The 19,766-nt window shown below is 36.9% G+C and overlaps 1 protein-coding gene across 6 annotated transcripts in view; it reads left to right on the forward strand.

The window, feature by feature from the left end:
• The window catches only part of PLCB1 (phospholipase C beta 1), a 705,446-nt gene that overhangs the window by 520,047 nt on the left and 165,633 nt on the right, over positions 1–19,766 (forward strand). For all 6 annotated transcript variants that reach the window (XM_024123662.3, XM_024123663.2, XM_028499214.2 and 3 more), the window contains exon 10: positions 8,854–9,000. In XM_024123662.3, coding sequence (XP_023979430.1) covers positions 8,854–9,000 — 147 coding nt within the window. The remainder of the gene's footprint in view (positions 1–8,853; positions 9,001–19,766) is intronic.

Here is a 19,766-nt window from a genome sequence, read left to right on the forward strand (position 1 = left end):
TAGAGATTAGCTTGCGACCATGCCCTGCTGTCCTTTTCCCTTTCCTGGTCACAGAGCCCATGTAAAGTGTCATGCGAGAGTCTGGTGCTGAGGACTTGCCATCAGGCTCCTCATCTGTGCAATGCGGGGCATCAGCTTTTGTTACATAACCTTATTGAAAGTCAGTTTCATAAGCTCTAGGGAGAAGGTAAGGCTATGGATTTATTTCAAATACACTTCTTACTTGTGAATTTCAAAAGAAATTCTAGCATTGCTGAACAAAGATGTTAGAAGGAGAAAGTATTGACAGGGCAGGTAACTTGTCATGTCAGTGTCATGAAGGACAATCAGCTCTTTCATTGTTTAAGGATTGATTTGCTCTGTTGGGAATTATCCTAGTCCCCTATTTCTATTTTGATGTCTTTAGACATTTAATGCTGTCTGATTAGTGCCTCTGACAGGGACTAGGAAGAGGGTGAGAGTAAAGATAAAACTCTCCTGCTGTTCCAGCCACTGGGGAACACCAGGGCTTGGAACTTTCTAGTGCATCTCCTGGAAAGGAGCCACAGGCTTCTCTCTTCAGGACTTGGGACTTCCCCTAGGCTTGGGGACAAGGAAGCCTTGGTAGAAGAGTGCCCTCAGAACCAAGCCAAAAAGGTACTCTTAAGTTCTCCCTTCTCTTCCATCCCTCCATTCCCTGAGACAAAATTAGAATGCTGTGTTGCTGCCTGTATTGGAGACGAGTGAGAGGGTCTTGGAAAGTATAAGGGAGGAAATATCTTGTCTGTTAAATACTCCCGCCTGATAAATACCTGGGAGCTCAGGCTGCCTCTGTGGCTCTGACTACATTCTACCTGGGAAAAGACACAGCAAGGAAAACTTGACTGACAAATTATCCATATAGTGCCATCTATGGTGAGATATTAGTCACTGCATACTTCTCACCAAAAAAGATTTGAATGAAGGACAACCAAGGAGATCCATGATAAGTCCCTGACCAGGCAAAGCAGGTCTATAGCAGAAGACCTTCAGTTTCTCCCATCTGATTTATTTTACCTAAAAATAGTAGGATCAAAAGGATAAAGCATGTGAAATCTGATATTTTTTAACTTAATCAACAAAATTCTGCAGTCTGGTATAGTAGAGAAATCATGGATCATCAGGATAAATAGAATGAATAGTCTAGACATATTCAACTAATTAAACTCTCTCTTGAAACCACACTAAAACTGCATTGTATTTTTTTAAAGCATAATCTGGCAAGGGTGGAGATAATAGGGTAAGAGACAATAATTACACAATTTGGCAACTACCTATAGGTTTACAGCTATAACACTTCTGAGAAAACTGATCATAGGTTTAGAGTTACAGCCTAAAATAAGGAAGGTTGGTTGACAGCTGTTTAAGGAATAGTCAGAACTCCCACCTGGGAGAAAACTCAAGGTTTACCTTCTGGGGACAAGAAAGCAGAGGGTCTGAGGATAACACAATCCCAGGTGAAGGCAGGGCTGCCATTTGAAAGCAAAGAGATAAAGTGATCATAAACATTCTGCCCCTTCCCCCATTTGGCTCTGGAAGGCTGGCATCCAGGCCTTTATTTTCCTGGTAAGTGATTAAACAGATCTTCTCTCAGGACTTGATCGGCTCAAGAAGAAAGAAATAAAGGTATTGACCTTAGGGGTTACTCCAAAGAGACAAAGACTGATCCCTCTACAATGATGCCTTATTAACTCTTATACTTTTCAGGATCATATTCAGATATCCAGATGCTTTGAAAAGTCCAATCAGCTTTTTAGTCCACCCATTTGAAATATGAACAGGCAATTAAAAATCACTAGACATATGAGGAAAACTTACTTAAAAAGTAGAAGTAAGCAAGAATAAAAGTAACCTCAGGGAAAACAATGACTATGTAGTGAGAAGAAAACTTTAAATATACATATATCATTAATATTCTTAGAAAGATAATATAACATATTGAACCACTGAAAAAATAACAATGCTATTTTTTAGGAAATGTCAGAGACATAAACTGGCTCTTAGACATTAAATAGAGGGTAGCAGAAGCAAAACACTCAAAGAAGAGTTGGAAATAAGGTGTGGAAAGATCCCAGAGAGTAGAGCAAACAAATAAAATGAAAAATTGGAGGGAGAATAGATGAAAATGTAAAATTTGATCAAATAATATTCCAGAAGAAAGAGAATGGAAATTAGCATAGAGATAATTTATGAAAATGTTTCAAATAAAAGAATAATAGCTTTCAGGCTACAAGGGCTCCAAGAGTGTCCAGCACAGGGTCTAAAAATAAACCTTTACCAAAGCACATCATTGTGAAGTTTCCAGAACTGGAACTGAATAAGATGCTAGAAATTTCCAAAGAGACAAAATAAAAAAAACAGGCCACATATGTTTTTAGGATGATGAAATAGTAATTCTTCAAATCTCTTAACAGCCCACTAGAAGCTAAAAGACAATGAAGCAAATTTTCTCACAAAAATCTAAAAGAAAATTTTTTTAACCTACAATATTATACCCAGATAAACTAGCAATAAAGTATGCAAATGTCATAAAGCCATTTTTAGACGTACAAGGCTCAAAAAACTTAACACTCAGGAACCCTTTCTCAGGAAGCTACTGACAAATGTGCTCCCACTGAAATGAAAAGCTAACTATGAAGGAGGAAGACGTGGTTTACAAAAAAATATAAAAGATTCAACAAAGAATAGAAGTAAAAAAATGTTAATTGATTAATCTAAATTGGATTAGGTTATAAGACTCTAGGAAAGGCTTCATCAAGGAAATGAAACTGGGAGAACACTTGTGCCTGAACATATTGCAAAGAGGTTTAGGTAACTGTGTCTTCTTCCTGGAGAGACCTAAGCTGAAACATCTTTTCTTAGATGCCTGGAACAGGAGGTCAAGCTGGAAAGTTCTGTTGGAAGTAGGTTTCAAGAAGTCAATTGATAAAAGGGGTCAGGACCTGAGAAAATGGGAGAACCCATCCACAAACCTCTTTCGACTGTTCCATTCTGTTCTCCAGAGCTCCCTTTTCTGGACACAGATCTTCCTCTTCTTAATTGTTCCCAAGGCCTGGGACTTCCCTGGTGGTCCAGTGGTAAAGAATCTGCCTTCCAAAGCAGGAAACATGGGTTTGATCCCTGACTGGGGAACTAAGATCCCACATGCCACAGGGTAACTAAGTCCACGCGCCACAACTACTGAGCTCGCATGCCTCAACTAGAGAGGAGCCCCCGCACCACAATGAAGAGCCCATGCACCATAACAAAAGATCCCGCATGCCTCAACGAAGATCCCACGTGCTGCAACTAAGACCCGACACAGCCAAAAATATAAAAATAAATTAATTGTTCCCAAGGCCCATAGGATGGTCCCAGGTTTAAAGAAGGCAAGGGAGTAGCTTGTTCCCCAGTATATATTCAAAGGCCTTGGCATGCACTTCTAAGCATGAAATGCATCCAGCTGTATGTCCCTGGATATACCACAAGATTTCAAAGCATCCCTGGAAGGTCTTATTTTGTCACAACAAAAGTTCAAATTTCTGTCTTCCTGACATTTTCAAGAGGACACCAGTGGAGCCTCAGTCATCTTTTACCCCAGGGGAAGGAGAGAGACAGAAGGAAGCAGAGGTACAGTTCCTGGCCATGGTATATGTGTACAGCCGCCTGACATTTGAGAGTTTCTTTGCAGCAAAGATATTGCTGAAGAATAACAAGCCATATAAATGGCCATTGGGGACCATCACTTTTGTCATGCCACTTTCCTCTCGTGTATCTCTTTGAAGATGGTTCCTCCCCATTGAAGTCAGATCTTTTCACGTTTGATCACCAGCCTTCCTTTTTCAATATACACCAGAACTTCTTTTGAACGAAAAAGCTTCATAGAGCAGTGTTTTCTCCATTCCTTGAGACTTATATTTTTCCTACGTTGGCTCCAAGTGGTTCAAACAATATAAATGCTTATAAAGATCTTTAGGTGTCATTATATGAGTGGCATGTCCACTTGGAAGCTTATCAATCTTTTATTGAGAAACTATAGAAGGGACTTTATTTTTAGCCTCTGTCAGCTGGCATTATCCTTCTGAACTTAACTTTTCTTCCTGTTGTTTTTATTCCAGAAAATCATCACATTGCTTTTAATTGTGGTATGATGTTTCATAATCTCATTCCAGTATGGACATTTTGTTTTAATTTAGCTGGTAATCATCCAGAGTGTATTAAACCACTTGAATTCATAGAACTTTAGAGCTGAAAGAGACATAAGAGCCCATCTAGTTTCCTCATCCTATGGTTGAAGGGTTAGTCGCTGATCAATTACTGCCAGCAGGAATGGAAGCCACATTTCTTGTACTGTTACTAATTTGACTGATTTGTTTAGAAAAACAGTGTTTTTCCCATCTTAGTTCTCAAGGCTTTTCATTTTTCTATGTGCCTCAGTGGACCTGAAAAAAAATCGTAAGCAGTTTCGCAAAAACAGTGACGGGTTTTGGTGGAAAAGTACTGATGGCATTTAAGTCAACAGCAACAGCAGTATTCCAGCTGTAGGTTACATACAACAAAGGAAAATCCTCTAAGGGTCTGTTTTCGTCCAAAAGCCTTTACTGGTCAGAACTATATTTTTAGGCTAATTCATTCTGCCAAAAACATCTACATTTTTGCAAATGAACTCTTGACCCCTCAGCTGATGCCTTGCAACTTATAAACCTCCAACTCCTGATCTTTACTTTTTCATTGGCTTTTCTTGACTTTGACATATCTCTGCCTAGTCATCTGATATATTAAAACTCTTGCACATTTGCTCCTTTAGTTAGCAAGGCAAGCTTTGGGGTTGAAACGTTGCTCTGCCTACTTGCAGTCTACAGTCATATTCTGAACTGTCCTCCAAACTCATATATTGTTCCTATTCAAAGTTAGGTAAATTCCTCAGCTGGGGATTTTTAAATTGTTTGATATAATTAATTGTAAATAATGCTTACAAACACTGATTCACCTAACTCTTGTTTTTACTAATTTTAATCTATGCTAAAAACTCTGTTAAAATCTTCAACTCCTAGGAAATAGTGAAGGTAGAGAAGGTAACCCAAAGATTATGTTAATTGACCTATAGGACTTTAAGCAGGTTTATATTCAATTTGGCAATATTTTAATAGGTTTGGGGGTTTTTTTGGGCGGGAGGTTGCTAACACACATATATCTATGTATCAATATCCCATAGCCTTCTTTGAAATGGGTTTGTCATCGTCCTGATTTTCTCATTAATGAATTACATAAAACTTTGACACATGTTCTTTGGCATGTTGCAGAGCATAACTTAATTATAATATCCTCGTTTGAGAATAACAAATATATAGCTTGCATACCCCCACTTTTCTGTCATGCATCCATGACCGACATCAAAATTATTCACAAGCATGGTTCAGAATCTTTCTCAACACAAGTGCCCAGGAGGCACTGGAGGCAATATAATGGAAATCCATGCTAAAGTTAAAATTAATTTGTCATCCATGCCATATTGGCATATGTTTTGTTTTAATTGCTTTTTAAATTTGCTGATCACAACAAGGGATATTTATTCCCAAGATACCAGACACAAACACAGCCTCCACCAGCACCATAAAGATGGTATGTCTTGGTCACACCATATTGTATTGCTGTCCTTTGCATGCCTTTAGGAGGAGCGTATACTTGTGTTTCCTTGGAGTACACTTTATTCCAGGAGTCACATTACTTTCTTTTGTTGGCTCCTAAAGCCACTTGCATTTATTGCCTGTCCTTTGAGGAACAGCTGTGGTTAGAAATTGAGATGTATGAAACTGTCATTTGCATAGGTTAAAAACGCCAAATATTCATAATTTCATATGATTTGACCTAATCAAATAAAAGAATCAAAATTATGCCATCTTTGGTGATCTCCCAGTTTCAAAACCATTTATTTTCTCTTTTGAATCACTAACTGTCAAAAGTAAGTGCTGATTTTACAACTACAGTGCACAGAGAATCATGGTAGATTCCAAGGATGACAAAGATAGAAATACACATCCTGCTCTGGAGGAGCGCATGCCTGCTGTTCAAGGGTGAATGGTCTTATTTTCATTTAGATTATGAGCTATTTGAAGGCATAGTCTGTGCTTTGCTCTGCTTTATTTTTCTGTGTATTCATCACATTGCAGGCGTTCAATAAATGTTTGTTAAGTGAGTGGAAGGTAAAGAGACGGGAGAAGGAAGGGAAAGAGGGAGGGAGGAATAGAGGCTCGTTTGAGAAGAAGGTGACAAGATGGCGATAAATCAGAGTAAAATGATTATTGTCCACAATGCAGGCGAAGGATCACCCCAAACCTCAAACAGAAGACTGAAAGTCACTTAACAAAAAAGTAAATAAAGTAACACCCATTTTTCTATTTTAAAAAGTGCCAGGGCTTCCCTGGTGGCGCAGTGGTTGAGAGTCAGCCTGCCAATGCAGGGGACGCGGGTTCGTGCCCCGGTCCGGGAAGATCCCACGTGCCGCGGAGCGGCTGGGCCCGTGAGCCATGGCCGCTGAGCCTGTGCGTCCGGAGCCTGTGCTCCGCAACGGGAGAGGCCACAACAGTGAGAAAAAAGTGCCAGCTCTCGAGTTCCAAAGCATGGAAATACCCAGGACCCGGGACTCCAGTAACACTGATGCTCGAGAGGACGGGCCACCCTGGCTTCTAAAGCTTAATTTAAGCATCTCAGATCTTCATTTTTTTGTATACCTGCTCTATGATTTTCGTTCCTACTAATGAAAGGAACGAAAAGGAAGACTATGAAGAAATTAGGTATTTTTAAAAAATACTTTATCTCTAAATGTTTCATGCTCCAAAATATTGTTGAAAGCTATCTATTGAGATAACTTTAGCCCTAAGAGGCACTGACTTTGGTTTGTTTCCAAAAATTGAAAGCAGTCTGAAAGAGTATATGCATTCCACCATAAATGAATTTCAAAAGAAGGCTTCAAAGGCAATAACCGAAGTGTTCTCATCAATGACAGCGTGATTGGAACGATCACCTTGGTAGGTGATGGTTATTTGGAGGTATAAACTATGGCATCTATAAGATTTTTCTTTTTGTAAGATACAGCTCCACTCGTCAAAAGCCAATAACCAAATTTCTTTCTATTTATTTATTCCTGGAAAATATTAAAGGTGATTTAGCTATAATGTTTCCAGAATTATTGGACATACTCATCAGTTATTTTGAGAAACTTATTGAATGTAAAAAGATTTACACTGTGGATAAACAGTCAGTGCTAGCTTTTCCATTTGCAGATGACACATCTCTTACCATTCAAGAATAAATAATGCTCAAATCAATAAAAATTAGAATTATTAGATATCTTGTTTTTACCTATGAGTTTGGCGTAGGGGTGAAGAGAAGGCAAACCACTGGTGAAAGAGTAAATTGCTAAAACTTTAACAGAAAGCAAATTAGTTATGTGTAGTAAAAGCTTTAAAAATATGCATAGTCTTTGAACCAGCAATTCTATTTCTGGAAATTCATTCTCAGGAAATAATTAAAAGCTTGTACAGAGATTCAACTACCGGAGTATTCCATACAATGCCATTTATACTAGTGAAAAATGAGAGACAACTACAGAGATAATGGAATATTACTTAGTCATGTGATGGCTATATATTTTATAATATATAAAATGTAAATATTATATAATTATATGACAGTGTTGATAACATATTGTTCAGTTAATATAAACAAAAGTTTCTAAATCATATACAGATATATAGGATTGCAGCTTCATAAAGAATTACACACACTCACGCATACACACTTTTCTTTTTTCTGGAAGCATATACAACCAGATTTTAATAGAAATTGTCTCTGAAGAAAGAGTTAGGCATGTTCAGAAAAGTTTTACTTTTCCTCTCTGCTCATCTCATTTCCTAATTTATCTTCCGTAAACATATACCACTTTTATATTAATACAAAACTTTTTCAACAAGGAAAAAAACTTACTGCCCTCTAACATTTACTAGCAAGATCTTTACTGCTCACAAATGCACTGGTGATTGTGTTTGTTTTGTTTGTTTGTTTGTTTGTTTGTGGCTTTGATTGTTAAGGTTGAAGAAACAAACTGTGATGATGAACCAAAATCATGAAGATGGCCTTTTCTATATATTACATAAAATTCACTTTAATAAAGAATTATCTCAGTATTTAGTATTAGTCACCTCAGAAAGGTTACAACAAAAGAAAAATTCTAAATACAATCTGAATAAACTAAAGTGTGAGTCATATTTCTTTCATTTGAAGTAAAGTCATTCTAAATAAGAAATTTAAAGACCTTCTTTTTTATGAGCATTCAGATTTTTATTCCTCAGTACGGTCATCTTTATTTTCTGTTTTAGAGAAAAAAGAGCATTATTTGAAAACATTTTCACTTTATTTTAAATAATAAAACCACTTGTGAATAACTTTTGATTATAAAAGTAACATATTTTCATGATAGAACATTGGGAAGCGCACTCCTAATTCTATCACCTAGAGATAAACACTAATAACATTTTGGTGTCCATACACAAAGTCAATAAGCATTCTTATATTTAAAAACAGGAGATCAGTGTTCAGGTATTTAATTCCTCTGAAAGTCTGTGATACTCATGTAACTACATTTTCCTCTATTATTTCTGGCATTTGGAGATAAACGTAGTGAAATAGCATGATCCTAGACTACTGTTTATCCATATTAAATTGCAGTTGGGGCTACTGTCTTCCATCTTGGATGCTACCAGAGTTTTGTGGAAAAAAAAAAGTTAAAGCAACATGATGCCAGAAACCCATGAAAATAATACATTCACATTCTTCTTAACTCTTCATTTCCTCCAGGACAGATATCAGTGGATGGATTTATGCGCTATCTGAGTGGAGAAGAAAATGGAGTCGTTCCACCTGAGAAACTGGATTTGAATGAAGATATGTCTCAGCCACTTACTCACTATTTCATTAATTCCTCACACAACACCTACCTCACAGGTATGAGTTCATACTTCTTTGACAATTATTTTAGCCAGTCTCACCAAATGTCACCAACCTCTGCTTACTGTTGTTCAGAAGTGGAGGCGTATTTCCTTTCACTTCCTGTGAAAAGCCTCTGAGAACTGGGGTTCCATGACCAGAGGCTCCACCCACAATCAACAATATCATTTCTTCACATCTCTTCCTAAGTTTTCAAGTCATCTAAAATGTATTCATGTCTGGTATCTTCAGACCAATGGAATTTTTGTGTAACTGAATTCTTTCTTCAATAGACTTCAAGCCACTTATAAAGCCATCTAGTTCTCTGGACTGTTTTCATCTACAGGAAAGTTCTGCCCTAAATAACTTCCACTCAAGGCAAATTAATAATTTTGCTCAGGTGGACAGGGCTTTAGACATAAACAAATTTCTTTGTAACAACTCATATATACTTTGTTGTAAATATTATAATAAAGGAGTGCGTTTCCTAACTTGACCCTAAATTGAGCACTGCCATGGTTTTTAGTAGATTGCTGATTAGAAAAAATATTAAAAAATATATATAATATATATTATCTCAATATAGTTTAGAATAAAAATTTTAATAAATACCAATTTCAATAAACTAAAAATGTTTTTATAATCAAAATACATTTCTTGCAGAATACTCTCTGATTACCAGCCTTAGAAAGACTTTGTAAAAAAAAAAAAACCTACTGGTTAAAAAAAAAAGACTTCAAAACCTTATCACTTTCGTGCTTCATACAGTCCATCACCCAAATGAATATAAGATTGCCAGACATTAAGACCCACAATGCAACCAGTCTGGGGTCTCATTTGTTATCTGTAAGTTATAGGTACTTGCCATGCCTTGGGGGAGGTTTTGATGTGCTTGTGGCTCATTGCCTAGGGGTGTGTGGTTTGTGTGGCAGGATAGACCAGCAATGCCGTGCACATAGTGGCAGGGAGGTCCAGGCCCTAGGTATTCATAAGAGTGTTCAAGAGAATTTCACAGGGTTCAGCCATCTGGCAAATAAGCAGTTCAGTCTTCTGAATTCCTTAAGGGGATCCATTCCTCTAGGCACAAATGTATGTTGTGCTAACGTCGATTCCAGCGTTAGCCTGGTATCCCACACTTGGTGAAAAATAGCTTAGAATAGAAATTGCTCTTGGACAGAGATAGCAATGTGGCCCCTGGACAGCTAGAATGAGCTATTTCAGGATGATTCCATATCATCTGAGACCATCTTGTCAGGATCATACACTCTGAGTTCTACAGGCAGTTGAACTGCAACTTGCATGTTCTTCATGAAAATCGTACTGTTCTCATGCTACTTGCAGCCTGTTTTGTTTCAACTACATACCTACTAAGAGAGATTCATGCTATAAAACTAATTAGATTCGTGTTTGGCTCATCCTAAACCCTATTCTTGTCATCTCTTGTTGCATAACCAATCACACCAAAACACAGGGACATAAAACAGCCACCATTTTATTTTGACCATATTCTATATGTCAGGAGTTCAGACAGGACACAGAGCAGATGGCTTGTTTCTGTTCCCTGGTGTCTTGGGCTACAACTGGGAAGTGAATGCCTGGGGTGACACAAAAGGCTTGGTTGTTGGAATCATCTGGAGGTTTCACCACCAACATGTCTGGACCTGGGCTAGTGACCCAACAGCTGGGCTCAGTTAAGACTGCTGACCTAATTGCCTAAAATTGGCCTCCCCCCATGTGGCTTGGGCTTCCTCACAGCATGGCAGCCCCAGGGTAGGTAGACTTCTCACATGGCAGCTTATAGCTGCAAAAACAAGTGTCCCCCACAAAATTGGAGGAAGCTTAATTGCCCTTTTGCACTTAGCCTCTGAAGTTCCATACTGTCACTTCTTTCTTTATTTGTCAAAAATGTCACAAACCTACCCAGCTTCAAGGTAGGGGACATAGACCACAGCTCTCAATGGGAGGAATGTCAGAATACTCTTAGCCCTGTTTAATTTTTTAAAATAAATTTATTTATTTGTTTGTCTTTATTTTTGGCTGTATTGGGTCTTCGTCGCAGTGCGTGGGCTCCTCATTGTCGTGGCTTCTCTTGTTGCGGAGCACGGGCTCTAGGAATGCAGGCTTCAGTAGTTGTGGTGTGTGGGCTCAGTAGTTGTGGCTTGCAGGCTCTAGAGCACAGGCTCAGTAGTTGTGGCGCACAGGCTTAGTTGCTCCACGGCATGTGGGATCTTCCTGGACCAGGGCTCGGACCTGTGTCCCTTGCATTGGCAGGCAGATTCTTAACCAATGCGCCACCAGGGAAGCCCCTTAGCCCTGTTTTAAAATTACTGCAGGTTTCATAGCTTCAAGAAGAGAGTGTCCACTTAGCCCACTTTCTTGGATTCAGTTTCTTAGACTTATTACAAAAATTTTGCAGCTCCCACTCAAATTGCTAAGCATTTGTAAAGGATTTTCTCCTTCCCAGAGGTCCTTAATCTTATTCGGTATCATTGATGTATCTGGCAGTCTGGTGAAGCCTATGGACCCTTCTAAGAATGTTAAACGCATAAAATAATGTACATAGAATTAAAGAGGAAAAACTTCCATTGAAATATTTTGATCAAATATTGAAAAACAAATTTGGATAAAATTGTATATATTTTATTAACACAATTTAAAAAAATTGTATAAATAATACGTGTGATATTTGCAACAATTGGAATATGATATGAAAATATCTGTGATTTCTACTGGTGACAGAGTCACTGTCCTGCTAGTACTACAGTGATTTGTGGCCTACATTCATAACTGAAGTGAATGTTAGATTGCACATAGTGATTTGAGTTAAAGATGTAATCTTTTTTCTCATCCAGGTTTGAGGAGGTCTATAGAACCTCAAGTAAAAGTCTAGATTTTTGACTTGATAGGATCCTAAGAAATATAACTTTAAAGACTTTGACACATGATTGAATCTTGCATTTATCTTGTACTTAGGACCCCAAAATGCTTAAAAATACTTAAACATATGTTCAGTTAAATTTTGGACATTGCATGTTGTTTTATCTATCTGGAAGTCACACTGTGCAATAATTTTACCAATAGTCTTTTTTAAGTCCAAAAATGAATATATTTACATCCACTAGTATCTGTATTATTTGCCATATAACAAATCAGGCAATGATACCAAAATGACTGAATGACAAGACTGACTGGGTATATATACGTTCTATTCTTTTTACCTTCTTCCAGAGTATATTAATTTTTCCCTTTTTGCATATCATTATGGACAAAGTTTTCAGAGTTTACATAGGTTCACTCAACCACAGCCACTATTCTCCTTTCAATGTTCACATCATCTCAGCTTTGGTCAGTGGAAACATTTTTTAGGCTGGCTTCTCTCTCCTCTTGACATGACCCATTGATCTTTAAATAATGTCCTTGTTTACTGGCACATAAAGATCTTCCAGGCTCGTCTTTCTGCAGCACGCATGGAATCAGACTTTTCCCCCAATGATCCCTTGTTCCTTTTAGTGTGAAAAAATATGCATATGGGTAACAGCAATTTGAACCCCGTGCTATGGAATGTTGTTTCTGGACCATTTCAGTGACCAAAGCAAGAAAAGATACATTTTTCTTCTTGTTAAGGCATAAGAATTCACATAAAGATTTCTACTCCTATCTTCCAATTTAAATTCTGGAGTCTATAGCTGTGCTTCTTATATCAATCTTGATACCTAGCAAATTATACATAATTACTCATTTGCTTTACTGACAACACAATAATAGTTCCAAGAAAATTGTTCAATGTCAACACAAACAATAGAACTACAAAATACTGTTCAATTTTTCTCAGCAGTTCTTTTTGTTTTTTAACTGCATTTTACTAAGGATTTTTAGTCCAATTAATTTCTTCCAGGGTCACTCATTTGCCCTCCCTCTGATTAACTTGGTCAGCAAAAATATGGTACAGAACTTGGCTCCATTGTGTCAGTTGGGTTTGGGGTGTTACCATATTAATGGCCAATAGTTTTCAGAAAGTAGAGCTTACAGCTATTATAAAAGAGAAGGGTCCACTCTACTTTTTGCTGAAGAAAGAACTCAAAGAGCTGTCTCCAAATTTCTGTACAATGATTTCATATTATCACCATCTGATGTACATGATTTCTGACCAAGTAAACCAACTCTCTCCCCAATTTTTAGATTTCTAGTAGTATTAGAATTCACATCTTTTTAAATATTCAATTTTTAAAGCTATGTTACCTATGTTAGACCATATTCTGATCTTTAAGGGTTTTTTTTAAACTTATCTTCCTCACGTTTCTGAGGTATGTATTTTCATACCAGGGTTTGCATTATGTAAATCTCCATTCTTACAATATTACCTTGTCCCAATACCAGTCAAAATCTCTTATTTTCCTGCAGGAGAACTAAGGAGAATTCCATATAATTAATTTTAAAAATTACATATAAATTCTAATATAGGTTCTTGACGTTTTGCCTAAAATCCTCTTCTAACAGGTAAAATTTGGTTTTACTTCATATGATATTATTAGTGTCCTTGTTTTAATTATAGAGAGTCAGAACTCTTAGCTCTCAGAGACCTTTGGGTAAACATCTATAATATAGAAATTCAAACTTCCCAAAGCCTATTAAGAATGTTATAAAACAAAGTTATAACCAAGGTATAACCCGATAAATCCAGTTAAATGTTAAAATCAATACGTAGAAAATGAGTTAGATTTTATACTTTACAAGCAGTTCCAGAACAAGTAGAAATATTTTCTACAGAAACATTATTTCATGGAAGGGGTATGTGGTGGAAAAAGAAAAGTTTTCCTATTCAAATGAGTTTTTAAAATGCTAGATTCAAACAAAGGTTGGCAACTACTGCAGTATGTTTCGAATATAGGGAAAAAAAGCTTACAGATTCACTCACACTAAGGTTATGATCAACCCTCCTCCCCCAGTCATGACCATTCTAGGTACTTCCTTGGAGCATTTTAAGAACAAGTATTCCTGAGAAATGCCAGTCTAAATTCAAATAAGGAGAACTTCAATATTTGGAATGTTTTCTTTTGAGCATTCAAAGGGACCATAAAGATTAAACATACAGTATAAAAACCAATCAATTTAGCAATGCATTATTATTATTATGTCTATTTCTCTGCTCATTATTGCCCCTTTGTTGACTATCAAGACACCCAGAAGGAAAAATAAAATCCAACCACTGAGAGAAATACATGCACAGAATGAGTTGATGTTTAATTACGATGGTCATTTTCTAGAGTTTTGGATAGACTTGGCAGTACATCAGGTAGTGATTACAGTTTAAGTTATTGTTTTTCCTTGAGGAATCTACCCTTATGATTCAAAACAAGATTCTCTCAGGACTGAACAATGTGCACTCATTTCAGTTACACTTTTTCAGCTCTTCATAAATCTTTCCATACTCTAAACCATTTGGAAGATAATGGCTCCATATACTCAGGAAAAGCAAAGTGACATATCTCTGAATAATTAATATTTTTATTCAGCTTGGGAAGTAAAACATTAGATTGGAGGTTTTAGTTATCCCTCTGATGAATTAAACTATCTGATTATTCAATCCCTCTCCTAAGGTGTATGTTCTTGGCTGCAGAAAAGTTCAAAAAACGCTATAGTTTTATCCTTTAAGGTATAGTTTTTCCCTTGCCAATCCACTACCAACCCAAGCTTAGTGTCACTCCCTCCCTTTACATCTCTCCTACTCATTTAGTCCTTAGCATATGCAACTTTTTATAATTTATTTTTGGTTTAAAGCACACACAGACCTATGAAAGTTGGGTGGTAGAATGGAAAGAAGTTGAGCTTAGCAAATAAACAGACCAAGTTTCAATTTGCCTTTAAGTAAATTAAGTCTTCTAAGCCTTAATTTCTTCATGTGAAAATGAAAGTAAATTGAAACAGCCAGGGTATTTTGGGCTATGCATAAGAGGATACTATTGCTTAATGGCTTAAACATTAAGAAATTTACTACCTCACACAGCAAGAAGTCCAGAAGCAGAGTGGTTGAGGGTTGATTAAATCAGGAGTTCATTGACATCATCAGAGACCCAGATGCTTTCTATCTTTTCGCTCCTCTTATGGTTTCTTTTCCTTTTTTTTTTTTTAAAAATATTTATTTATTTATTTTGGCTGTGCTTGGTCTTAGTTGCGGTATGCGGGATCTTCGTTGCAGCATGTGGGATCTTTACTTGTGGCACATGGGATCTTTTAGTTGCAGCATGTGGACTTCTTAGTTGCAGCATGCATGCAGGATCTAGTTTCCGGACCAAGGATCAAACCTGGGCCCCCTGCATTGGGAGCATGGAGTTTTAACCACTGGACCACCAGGGAAGTCCCATCCTCTTATTGTTTCAAGATGACTGTGCACCCTGAGCATTGCCTCCATAAGAAATAAGCTTCACATGTGGCCCAGGGAACATCCGCATCTTGTGGCCCTTTGTATGAGTGAGGTTTTCCCCAACCCACCCAGCAGACTTTCCTTTACACCCTATTAGATGTAGCCCAGAGTTACACCATACAGCAATGCCCTATAATAAGTACTAACATGGACCACAGAACCACTGTGACTGGCTGAGAAGAATTAAGATTTATCCCAGGGCTGGAGAGGGTACCCCCTGAAGCATATCAGAACCTAAATAGATTATTCTGTTGACAAGGAAAAAGAGAAAGAAATGACAGCCAGAAGTGTAATAGTGCAGTGAGGGTGTAAACTCCCTGGCACGTAAGAGCCTTCTCCTTTGTTTATACTTGCCTCTTTACCTAAATGGTAAGGTAAGGAAGATGTCTTGTGTCATTTTTGTATCCAAAGCAACCAGTATTTTGCCTCCCACAGAGAATATTTGACAATATGCATATACCCTAGTGATGAGGCTCCTGTAACAGTAAGGCATATGCTTAAAGTTCTTTTCCCACTTGCCTAAGCCATCCCATGGCAATTGGATCTATGTTCAAAAGAGGTTCATGGTGATAAACCATAATGGAAAAGAATATAAAAAAGAATGTGTGTGTGTGTGTGTGTGTGTGTGTGTGTGTATATATAAACTGAATCACTTTGCTGTGCAGCAGAAATTAACACAACATGGTAAATCAACTATACTTCAATTAAAAAAAAAAAGACCTTCATGGCCTTACTGGGGCAGCAGACAGATAATGTAGAAGAGAGAGATCAGATCAAACTGATGACCCTAGAGACGGTAAAGATGAACAATACATCCTCTGTATTTTGGATAGTTCCCTCAAGTGTAGCTGTTGGTTTCACAGCATTGAAAGCAAGAAGAAATGGTTCCCATATCCATTTATTGAAGGAGACAGTGTTTATTGAAGAAAGCCACTGAATTAACAAAAGTTTCACAATCTGGAAACTTCTTACCCTGAAGATTGAAGAGAAGACAATAAATAATGATAAATATAAATATAAGCAATTAATCATCACACTCCAAAGATGAGAAATTTCTCAGAAGCCTGTGTTAATAGACGGATTGTTATTTTCAATTTTCTGGTCTCTTCCATCCATGGATGCCTTGGGTAATCTGAGACAAAACTCAAGGGAATTAAGCCACCTGCCCAAAATGAATGCAGTCAAGTGAGAAGTTTCAGAGCTCTGACTCGGGGCAGTATTATGAATTAATCTGAGATGGAGCTTCAGCTCCAAAGTTCAATCATAGGCTTGTAATGTACTCCAGAGGGTGTTCACAGCCAGGCAGAGAAAATGCCAGATACTAGTTTCAGAAACAACAAGGGTTGAGGGACTCATGACATATCATTAATCCCAACCTGTGGCACTTCCCTGGCCCCAGAAGCTTTATTTATTGGATCTAATCAAATGGAAATATAATGGTTGGATGGGATATAATAATGAGGATTTAGGAATTTTAGGGAAGAAAAATAAACCAGCTTTGAGGCTTTAAGCAGAAAAGGAGAGAGTAGTGGCAAATATTAATTCACATATTTGGAAAAAATCTCCATAAATGAAGGAAAACATACAGAAAACCTAATATGCATTCCAAGCAATAGGACAGTTATGGATAAATGTGTGTTTCCTAATGCTTTCTTTGGAAGATTTCCTTTTCTAATACAGATTATTCATTTTAATAATGAACAAATTTACCTTAGAGGAATTATTTTGGGCTTAGATGTTGGACAATAAACACAACACAGGCACACACGCACACACACACAAACACATATACACCCTCCTCCCCCATTCTTTTTCTTTTCAGAATCATTTCCATCTCTAACCCCATGCCTTACCATGTCTTTCAAAACATTAACTGATCAACATTCAAAAAGTACATCAAATTGCTTCTATTCTATATATATATATATATATATATATATATATACAGCAAGCAAATCCAAAGAAATGTTTCTGGAAACTTCTTGAATCTTTTATGACAGAACACTCTAGTGTGGGTTAGGTATTTTTCTACCTTCAATTTATCATTAGATTGAAGCAACTTGTTTACTGGCGACTTCTTTACTGGCAACTCCCTTACAGAAGTTAGTAACACTTAACAGAATATTAATGAAATTGCACATTGTTGGATATAGTCAGTAATACACTTAAACAATTTCCTAGGTAGTACACAAGAAAATCTGCTCCACTCTTGAATAGCTGTGCAGTGGTCTGAAGGAGCTAGCATTTTTAAAGAATTAACCTGATAATTGTTTGAATTCTTCACTTCTTTAGCTAAAGTAGCCCTCCTTTAAGTTCAGGAATAACATATAAATGATCATCTTTTCCCCTTCACTACCACTCTCCATTTTTCCTTTATGCAGCAAAGACCTTTATTACAACAAACTTTGAAGCAATTTTAAATGGCAAATTGATTATCTAGCATCAGGAACTTTCTAGATTATTTTGTCAGCATTCCTGCTTTTGCAAATATTTGTGTATTTAAAATGTCCTATTTTTTCTAGTAAAGAAAAGTGATTATTCAAAGCTACTTAATCAGACTTTCAGTGCATTTACTAGGGCTCTATAGAACCAAAAAATGTCACCCTTTTGTTATGCTGATATCGGATGTTGTGACATGCATATAAAAATAAAATTAAGCCAATAGGTTTAATCCCATTTTCTTTGTCCTGTGTGTCTCCACTGGACAGATCTTGTCCATTTCAAGTCATTTTGACAGTTTTCATCAATATGTCATCTTTTAAATGACTGCTAAAAAAAATGATGGAAGCTTATAGCGTATAAGTCACAGAAAATCGTTAATATGGAAAACCAAAAACTTCCATTTGTGTGTTTGATGTTGGGCTTGTCTCAAAACTTATTTATTATTAATCTTTTAAAAATAATTTATCAAGGGAATTCCCTGGCTGTGCAGTGGTCAGGACTGAGGGCTTTCAATGCCGTGGCCCAGGTTCAATCCCTGGTCAGGGAACTAAGATCCCGAAAGCCACATGATGCAGCCAAAATAATAATAATAATAATAATAACTTATCAAAAAATTAGTACCTTCCTTCGACTTCTTAAATGAAACAGAAATAACTTGGCTTCTCTTTCCGCCCTCAGATTTCTTGGGTGCCTTGATTATTACAATTCTTATCACTTTACTAGAGGATTTCAGTTCTGCTTCCAAAGGTTTTAAATTCTGATAAATTTTATCTATTTTCTCCCTTTGCTACTTGTGCTTTTGGTGTCATATCTATGAAACCATTGCCTAATTTAAGTCACAAAGATTTACCTCTACATTATCTTCTAAGAGTTTCATAATTTTAGTTCTTACAGTTAGGAGCTTAATTGATTTCAAGTTATTTTTTTTTTAATATGATGTGGTAGGAATCCAACTTCATTATTTTCCATTTAGCAATCCAGTTGTCCCAGCACCATTTCTTGAAAAGATGATTTTCTGCAATGAATTGTTTTGGCACCCTTGTTGTAAGTCAATAAATGTGAGGGTTTATCTCTGGGGTCTCAATTCTATTTCATTGATCTGTGTGTCTAATCTTATGCCAGTACCACGCTGTCTTTTTTTTTTTTTTAACATCTTTATGCTTCCCACTAGCTATCTATTTTACATTTGGTAGTGTATATATGTCAGTGCTACTCTCTCACTTCGTCCCAGTTTACCCTTCCCCCTCCCTGTGTCCTCAAGTCCATTCTTTACGTCTGCGTCTTTATTCCTGTCCTGTCGCTAGGTTCATCAGAACCTTGTTTTTTTAGATTCCATATATAAGACCACACTGTCTTGATCACTGGAGCTTTGTAGCTAAGTTTTGAAACTGGGAAGTGTGAGTCTTCCAACTTTTTCCTTATTTTATAAGATCATTTTGGCTATTCTGAGTCCTTTAAATTTCCATATGAATTTTGGGATCAGCTTGTCAATTTGTGCAAAGAAAAGCCAGATATGATTTTGTTAGGAATTAAATTTGTAAATCAGTTTGGGGAGTAGTGCCATCGTAACCATTTTGAGTCTTCTGCTCCATGAACATGGGATGTCTTTTCATTTACTTAGGGCGTGTTTAATTTCTTTAACAGTGTCTTGTAATTATAAGTTTTATACTTCATTTGTCAAATTTAAATTTATTCCTACACATTTATTTCACTTTTGCAAAGAGAATATTTAGCTATCCTAAGCATTTGTGCCTTGGACAAACATGACAGAAGGTTTGACTTATATAATAGAATAGCCTGTCAACAATACCCCTTCATAGGAGGGTCAGAATTAAAAGACTGAGTTTTTGAAGTTATAATCCTGATCGTCCACTTACCAGCCTTGGAAACTTGGGCAAATAAAATGCTCTATGCCATTTTC

This window comes from Physeter macrocephalus, chromosome 14, assembly GCF_002837175.3.
Source record: "Physeter macrocephalus isolate SW-GA chromosome 14, ASM283717v5, whole genome shotgun sequence".
Lineage (NCBI taxonomy): Eukaryota > Metazoa > Chordata > Mammalia > Artiodactyla > Physeteridae > Physeter > Physeter macrocephalus.